The sequence below is a fragment of the Platalea leucorodia genome (genome assembly GCF_965183815.1).
Source record: "Platalea leucorodia genome assembly, chromosome: 3".
In the NCBI taxonomy this organism is placed as follows: Eukaryota; Metazoa; Chordata; class Aves; order Pelecaniformes; family Threskiornithidae; genus Platalea; species Platalea leucorodia.
Window position 1 is genome coordinate 110,749,653 of NC_138825.1, and position 8,928 is coordinate 110,758,580.

General features: G+C 38.6%; 1 protein-coding gene across 1 annotated transcript in view; it reads right to left on the reverse strand.

The window, feature by feature from the left end:
* MBOAT2 (membrane bound glycerophospholipid O-acyltransferase 2) overlaps positions 1-8,665 on the reverse strand; it is an 87,288-nt gene extending 78,623 nt beyond the window's left edge. The window contains exons 1-2 of the mRNA XM_082306978.1: positions 8,539-8,665; positions 4,088-4,165 (exon numbers count right to left, since the gene is read on the reverse strand). Coding sequence (XP_082163104.1) covers positions 4,088-4,119 — 32 coding nt within the window. The 5' untranslated portion in view covers positions 4,120-4,165; positions 8,539-8,665. The remainder of the gene's footprint in view (positions 1-4,087; positions 4,166-8,538) is intronic.
* Positions 8,666-8,928: the final 263 nt, after the last annotated feature.

Below are 8,928 nucleotides of genomic sequence, written 5' to 3' on the forward strand. Positions count from 1 at the left end.
AACCTCTCTGACAGTAGTGAAGTGTTTCCTGATGTTCGGACAGCACCTTCTGTGTTTCAGTTCGTGCCCATTGCCTCTGGTCCTGTCACCGGGCACCTGTGACAGCCTGGCTCCCTCCCTCCAGGTATTTATACACATTGATGAGATCCCCCTGAGCCTGCTCCTCTCCAGGCTGAACAGTCCCAGCTCTCTCAGCCTGTTCTCATAGGAGAGATGCTCCAGTCTCTTCATCATCTTTGTGGCCCCTGTGGCACACAGACACATCAGCTCATTATGTATTTACTGCTATTAGTTATTTCAGGTCTCTGGGTCCTTCATTAATTTACTTTTCATAACTTAAATATGCCAGAAAAGTTAAATTATTTTTTCCTTTTCTAAAGCCAGAAATACACTCCTTAAGTCTTAGTAGTTCAACTCTAGACTGCTAGAACAAGAAAAGTATCATCCTGCCACTTTAAGCATAACACAGAAGATATCAGACAAGAATAGCATGTCTGTTACTTGATTTTATATTAGCACACTTAAGAGATTTAAGTGAACAGTTTAACAGGAATGCTTTTAAATAAACAGATTTATTTTCTACATTGACACAGCTGGGACTTCTGTGTTTTGTCAGTGAAGTCACTGAGAAGACTACTGACTTTAGTGTCACTTTATGTGAGCCCCATAATTAACTTTCCTTTCCCCATAGGCTGAGGGATGTTATTTACCAACCATAAAATGAACAATCAAGTCAAAAGAGAAAGAGTTACCTAGAAACCTTAAAAACCTTGGCATCAAGTCACCTGTGCAAGCACTGCTGACATAGCTCTTAGCTAATGGTAGCCAAATGCTTTAAGGAAAAACCTTGCGGCATTTGGGGTTTTGTCTTTTAAGACAAGGAGCAATTTAGCAACCATAGAAGAAAAAGAAGAATTTCTAAGAGAAAAAGAAAAATAAATATTAGCATCATATCAGTTACCAAATGCAAATTTATTGGAATTGAGAACTTGTTTAAACCCATTTTTCAGTTTCACAATTAACTAAGCCATGAAAGCATCAAATAAATATTATGATAGCTTAGTCACAAATTAAAAAAATAAGAGCTTTTGAACCATTCAGAAGTGGTGTTACCACTCCATCTTTCATTTGAAGTACTATCATTTAAATAAGATTTAAGTATAAAAATAATTGATCAATTTTAGTTAAATCCAAGTCTCAGGTAACTCATTTTCTGCTAATTAACTTCAGTCTAAAAGTTGCTAAAATACAAGAAGTAAGGTTTCCTTCCTTTTTAATATGGTCAGGTTTTTTTTTTTTTCCTCTAGGTGTTTTACCTTTTCCTTTCTTTTTCTCCCCTCCCTTTTCTGTTGTTCAAGTAAGTCTTCCATCTTTAACATACCATGTATTGTCAAGATCAACCTAGAGGCAATAGCTGCACAAGGTTCAGTTACCTCTGGAAAATCACAAAGGTAGGAACCTTGTAGAGCAGAGACTTTTAGGATCCAATGGAAGTGCATTAAGAAAGCAACAGAGGTTTAGAAGAGTATCAGATGTGAAAGTCTGCTTTGGAGAATGTAGATGTTCATCAAAAAAGTCTCCTTGCTTCAGATGGTAAGGAAAGCCGGTATACTCAGTGCATAGCAGCTGAACTGATAAGCAGTCTAAGAACTTCAGTTGTCTCTTATTTGTTTAATTTTTAGAGAGGCTGGAGAAACTAAGGAACTACATTAGGGGGTGGGGGAAACAGGAAGGAGGAGAGGATAATGGTTTTCCCAATACATACATTCATGAAATCCGCAGGACAGCAGGCAGGGCAGGGAAAAGAAGAGGGAAACTTACTCCAGTTAATGAATTTAGGTAACAGATAAAAATATTTTGTACAATACACAAGTGCTTTTCCAATACAAAAGTCACTTGAATCCACCTTTACATCATGTATAGGTATTTGATGTTCTATAATGTCCAAGTTTAAGAAGCTTATGAACAATGCAGGTAACCTCTAACTAGGACTGCCAGCCAATGGGTCCCTCTACGCCATACAAAGTAAATCCCAAAACTTGGGCTATGCAGGTATGTATAAGTACTCTGATCAGCTGTATATGCACACACACACCCCCCCAGCAAGACACTGACGGGGTCCTTCTCCAGTCCTCAGGCCAGGTGGTACCAGCATACTACTATACAGCACTGAACCTTAAATCTCCCCTGGGCTCCATGAGACATATTTGCAGCCTGAAGACAAACATTTAGGTGGGGAGGGGAGTCATTCACATTGGTTTCTGTTCAGACTGCCAAACAGAAGGCTGTAACTGGCATTTTCATAGCAGAAAATTAAGAGTATGTGGTGCATTCCTTCAGTAAAAGGTGAAGACACAGGGGGACACTAAGAGGCATTGCCTTTTCTGGGATACTGTGGCAACGGAGGGAGCAAACCTTTTACAGCCTTGCCTGGATCACCTATTAGAAATGGCTCCTGGAGCTTCCCATACATCACCCAAGCATTGTCCATGACTGGAAGTAACAAATTACTCCATTTGTTACTTTTTTTTTTTCCTCTCCACTGAAAGATCTGTCTGGTTTTATCCAGCAGTACGTTAATTCATACTACCATAGAGCAACATAAACCCAATCGTCAAACCTAGGTTTTGCCCTCCCACTTGCACAGTAACTAGGAGTAACAGAGAGCGTACGCACACAGTTGTGTACAGCACAGCAAACATTTCAGCAGACCAGGCCATGCAGCTGTTAAACCAGCTGGTATGCACTGGGGAGGATCAGGAACTAGCCAGTTCCCTTGCGCCAATGCAGGAATGTTAAATACAGACATGCCTACCTGCCTCTCACGATTAGGGAAGCAAACCACTGCTAGATTTCCTTTTACAAGAAACCTATGTAATTTGTTATGGTACAGACCAAAGTATTCCTGCCTGGTACCTCCCTTTGCAGCATTTAACTGCATTAATAATTAATTTTAAAATATTAAGCTACATAAGTTATAACTTACATTGTTACATGTCTGAAGACAAATTGATATGAACGAGTTGCTTTAAAACAACTTCTAATCAAATAAACCATTAGAATATAAACCAGGCATCAACCAAATGAAGTTCTCTCACATCTGCAGTAGTTTGAATATATCAGGCTTTGTAGAAAATCCTGAAAACAAGAGCCTAATATGGCATATTTCAAAAGACAATAAAATTACATTCAAGTAGCAGACTGTAAAGAAGCAGAGTGTTCTAGTAGGTAGGCTCATGAACTAAGGCCACCCTGGCTTTGCACTTTCTGTGTAAAACAATTTCCCTTTTTGGTTCTTTTACCAGCATCTTTCCGGACTGCCTCACATACTTCAGGAACATATTCAAGCAAGGATTTGCTATTTTACTAAACATTTATGCAGGAATTAACACAGTGGGAACCTAATTTGGTTCTGATTTCTAGACTAGTGGAATAGTAAAACATATGCATACAGTAATAAAATAAATGTCTCTCCTGCTTTTAAGAATGATTGAAAAAGAGAAACAAGCACCATTCTATATGGATTCAGATACTGCTAGTCTAATCATGCATTCAAGCAAACTTAAAATAATGCCCTACCTATGCAATTTCACAATAGTATTCTTAACCTAAGACAGCATTCACACTATGTTATTCTTACAAAACAAAAGAGGAAATTAAAAACAGTAACTAAAAAAATTTGTCACACAAATTCTGTTCCCTTCAGACATCTTCCTTCTACTAGCACTGGCTGTTATCAAATTACATTTGTATAGCTAACTCATTTGTGAGACACCCAGAATTATTTATGATTAAGTAATGACAAAAAAAAAAAAAAAAAAAACACAAAACAGAATGCTGAAAACACAAAAGAAGTATCAGTGGAATATTACCAATTGTAACAAGCTTTAGATACTCCAAAAAGCTGGCAAAAATACCCAAATAAGCCATTTTCTCTCCTGGAAATAAAACCATGGCTAGCAGAATTCAAATACTGAAATATTATGATACAACCAGAAGTATGGCATATGTGCAGTTAAAAAAAAAAAACCCTAAACAGTACCAGTCTTGTAAAAGAAAAAAAAAATACTTTAGAATGGAAACTTACTTGTGCATATTTTCCACTCCTATTATGATCATGATATAGTAGGAAATTCCACTTTGTATAACAAAATGTAAGGCATACCTAGGAAGAAAAAAAAAAAAAAAAATAGTGAACTCTCACGGCATTTTCATTAACGACAATAAACTGCATGCATTTATTTATTTAACAGGAAATTAAAGAGGTTTGTCAAATTTTAACTCTATCACTGCTTCCAAAAAAACCTTTTGTTCTATTTAGGTTTTCTGCAGCTGTCCCTTCTGTTGAGAGCTCCCCCCTTTAGCATAGCACAGACAGCAGTAATGAACAAAAGCTACAGACTTAGCTAGAATTCTCCAGCTCATAGACAAGAATACAGTAAATGCTGATAAACCTTAAAATACAAAGAATATGTCTCATAATACTTCCACTTGGCATTGTTTCACGTATAAATAACATGACTGTTTTGTGGTACAATTTCTATACTCATCTTTTTACCTGTTTGCAACAACAGGTATCTCAGAGAAGGGCAACAATATCTTAGTATCCACAATACCAGTACATGGGAAGATTTCCCAGTCAACAGAAACTGTAACCCTGTTCAGCCAGTCTCCTTGCCCTGGGTCATCAGTAGCTGATAAAGGAACGGTGGTGATGATGGTCTCAAAAACACAAACAAAAAACCTACACACCAACAACCCACAGATTTATTTCACAAAGGAGCTCTAACCCTTCTCCTTATTAGTTTTCCACAGCTTACCACCATAGCTACCACACCACCATTGTTTTGGTTTTTTGGGGGTTTGTTTTGGTTTTTAAAGGAGTTATATTTCAGTAAGCTAGTAGAGCACTGGTGGCAAGCCATTGCGAGTGACTGGGGAAAAGCATCTGATCTTCAGTAAGTTGATTCTCTTTCACTCTGGTACTTTAAGTGCCTCAGTAGCATACTTACAGGTGCTCAAGTGACACACTGATCTAGTTTTGGAATTTTTCCCATAAAAAGCAGCTACTGTTTTGTTATACTGCTGATACTGTTTTCTTTCAGCTTATCATCACCAATTTCCTAATTTCACTCCTCATCTATTCATAAGGAAACGTCTTCAAAGACTTTCAACAAGAAACCCTGTTCTATCCAGCTAAATTCTACAAAATCTACACACGATGAACTGAGGGAAAACAATTCACTTGGATATTAACTGACCTTGAAAATCATGACTTTTTAGAGGATCCAATCTGCACACACTCCCATGCTTCACTACTAGCTAGTCTCATCTAAGATATGACTACCTAAAATTCAAATGCACATTTAATATAAGCAATTGCCAATTCAAAAAAAAAAAAAATATTCACTTTCTTTTCATATCAGCCACATATTAGCAAGACTGTGTAGTAAAGACAGGCATTAGTGAAATGACAAAAATTTAAGTTTAAGAGGTTTGCTTCTTAAACAGAGAAAGGGACATAATAAGATATCAAAGCCTGAAAAAAATCGGGTTGACATGGAGTATCATATCATGATTACAGTCTCTGAAAATATTTCTTTCAGAGTTGTTAACAGTAGCAACATGATTGATCTCCAATTCAAAAATTAAAAGGGAAGCATTTAAATACAACATGAAGTAGTACATTTTAGCTACATACAAAGGGTATTCTAGGTCTTTTACGCTATTTGCTATTATCCCAAGGGAATTATCACTTCTCTTCCTGTCCCACGTCACCATCACAAGCACTACAAAGGTGATTGAAAACTAACATACCTGAAGTTGAAGAGGACAACATAATGGCTAATAAATATCCTTAAAAGGGTGCAGATTCCAAACTATTTCCCACATTTAAGTTTGCATGAGATTTTCTGCAAATTTATATTTATTATAACCACTATATAAGAAAACAGGAACAGTTTCCCTCCTGTACACACACATTATGACAACCGAAGAGTCGCTGAAGGTGTACCATGGGATTGTAACCTATACTTATACTTGATTCCTTGGGGAGGGGTGACGGGAACCAAACAGAACAAAACCCTCAAAAAACATGCTTGTATAATACATAGTTAAGCAATAGGAAAAAGAGTTGGCACAAGTGCAACAGAAGTATCGCCAGATTTTGCACCTGGGACATGGCAGCCCTGGATGTACATACAGACTGGGGAACGAGAGGCTGGGGAGCAGCCCCGCGGAGAGGGATCTGGGGGTTCTGGTCAATGGCAAGTTGAACATGAGCCAACGGTGTGCCCTGGCAGCCAGGAGGGCCAACCGTGCCCTGGGGTGCATCAAGCACTGCATTGCTAGCCGGTCAAGGGAGGTGATTGTCCCGCTCTACTCTGCGCTGGTGCAGCCTCATCGTGAGTACTGTGTGCAGTTTTGGGCACCGCAGTAAAAAAAGGTTACAAAGCTACTAGAGAGTGTCCAGAGGAGAGCCACAAAGATGGTGAAGGGTTTAGAGGGGAAGCTGTATGAGGAGCGGCTGAAGTCCCTTGGTCTGTTCAGCCTGGAGAAGAGGAGACTGAGGGGAGACCTCATCACGGTCTACAGCTTCCTCACAAGGGGAAGAGGAGGGGCAGGCGCTGATCTCTTCTCCCTGGTGACCAACGATAGGACCCGAGGGAACGGCAGGAAGATATGCCAGGGGAGGTTTAGGCTGGACATTAGGAAAAGGCTCTTCACCCAGAGGGTGGTGGAGCACCGGAACAGGCTCCCCAGGGAAACAGTCACAGTGCCAAGCCTGACAACATTTAAGAAGCATTTGGACAACGCCCTCAGCCATATGGTGTGATTTTTGGGGTTGTCCTATGCAGGGACAGGAGCTGGACTCGATGATCCTTGTGGGTCCCTTCCAACTCAGGACATTCTATGATTTTTAAAGAATATGTACTTTTAACATCTTAAATTATGTTTCTTTTTGGCATTTTTAAAAAGCTTTTAGTTCCATGATTCTAAGAAAAAAGTCTTTTCGTAAAATAGAAATTAATTGCTAAAATAATTGCTTTAAGTATGATCCAAAGCAAACTAGAATAATCTGGATTTCTACTATAGCATAAGATTTCTCTCTTGAGTTCTTTTCCAGGGCATATTGCCAACGAGAGACTTCCACAAATCTTTATTTATGTCTCTTGGGAATGGAGGTTATTTCCTTCTAAAGTCTCCCATCCCCAAATTTCAGATATGAATATATTGTTAACACTTTCTAATTACAAGCTACAGTTAATGATTTCTGTTTCCAAAGCAATGGATACAAAATGTGCTTCCAAAGCTTACACAGCTCTCCCAAAAAACACAGAGAGTAGCACCTATCTCCCAGATCTTCCTCCTCATTTGGTGCTAAGACTGGAAGTCTTTGGCATCAGATCATTCTCTCAAAGAGAAATGCATGGGAATTATGGAATTATATATACAAGTAAATTGCACATGTAAATCCAAAGAATAAAACTTACTGATTTTTCTTTTCATAAATTCAGAAGTAATACGTATCAACTAATGTTGAGAAGCCTCTGCAACATGCCAATGTAGAAGCCAAATTCGTGGCGTGGAATTCCAAAAACTATTTATACACACTCTGTGTGCGTACAGACGCATGTGTGCACACTGTGTGCATCTTCCCACCTGCACAGCAGCTTGATTAATTCCTCCTAGTTCAGTAATACTCTGCAATAGTCAGTATAAATAAGTCTTCTGTATACTTAAAGCTGAGCAAGCACTTTGTTTACCATGCGATAAAACAGAACTGGCACTTAATTAATCTTAAGCCAGCTTGGGAAGATGAGAGCCATTTAGTAAGCTAATTTTGAAGGAAAAAAAATTTCACCAAACTAAATGCATACCCTTTATTAGCCATACTAACATTCTGGCTTGCTACACTGTGAAAAGATCAAGATGTGAAAACAGCAGTGACAGAAAATTTGTGTTTAAAAAAAAAAAACAACCAAAAAAACCAACCAACCACAAACCACACCCTCCCTCTAGAACATAAAAGAAAAACAAACACACACCAAAAACTCGCAAATCGAGGCCAGCTCCTTTCCAGGTGTTTTATACTACTAGGAGCATCATCAGTATTGCAGTTCAGGCCATTCACTCTTCCTACAAAAAGTCAGATTATATTCACTATTCAGAAAAAGACACAGCAAGTTCTCATGCAGTGAATATTTAAGAGAAATTATCTTAGTCATCACACCTGTGCTGTGCCTCAAGAGAATACTTCTTGAGCAAGTTTACAGAAAAACTGGTACAAGTTAAACAAACTGCACCTGCTCCATCCTCCCAAAACCACAGGCAGACAGTACGTTATCAGTTTGCAAATGGAAGATCTTTCAAAATTTGTGCACCGCATCAGAAAATTTAAGCCAATTTCTGTACGTTTGCAGCAGCTAAAAACCACAGAATTAGGTGATAAGGTTCTTCATAACAAAACTTTGCTTCCCTGCAAACAAGAAATGAAAATCTGCAAATCCCTGAAAAGTGAATTTAAGTGCAACTTACCATCCAAAACAAAAAAGTGCAAGATAAAGGCCCAAGAGAGTTGCAACAACATGTCTTATAAATGGGCTAGTTTTGCTTGAATGAAGGTATGTTCGAAACCAAATAGCCGCAAGCAAGGCAAACAGTTGGCACACTACAAAGTTGACCTGCATGAAAAAGAAAAGAAAAAAACTTCTCACACACATGTGTATTAAAAATTAACATGAATACTCACACATTATTAGCAATTTGCAGAACCTTTGGCTCTGCCATGGCTCTTACCACAGCATGTCAGCCTCAAAGAGCTTCCTTCTCCTGAGAACCCCTTCCCTCCTAAAGCACAAAACAGTGCTCCCCTGAGGAGCTAAGAAGAAAATATACATAAAACCTGTAGAGGCAATCTGTGCATGA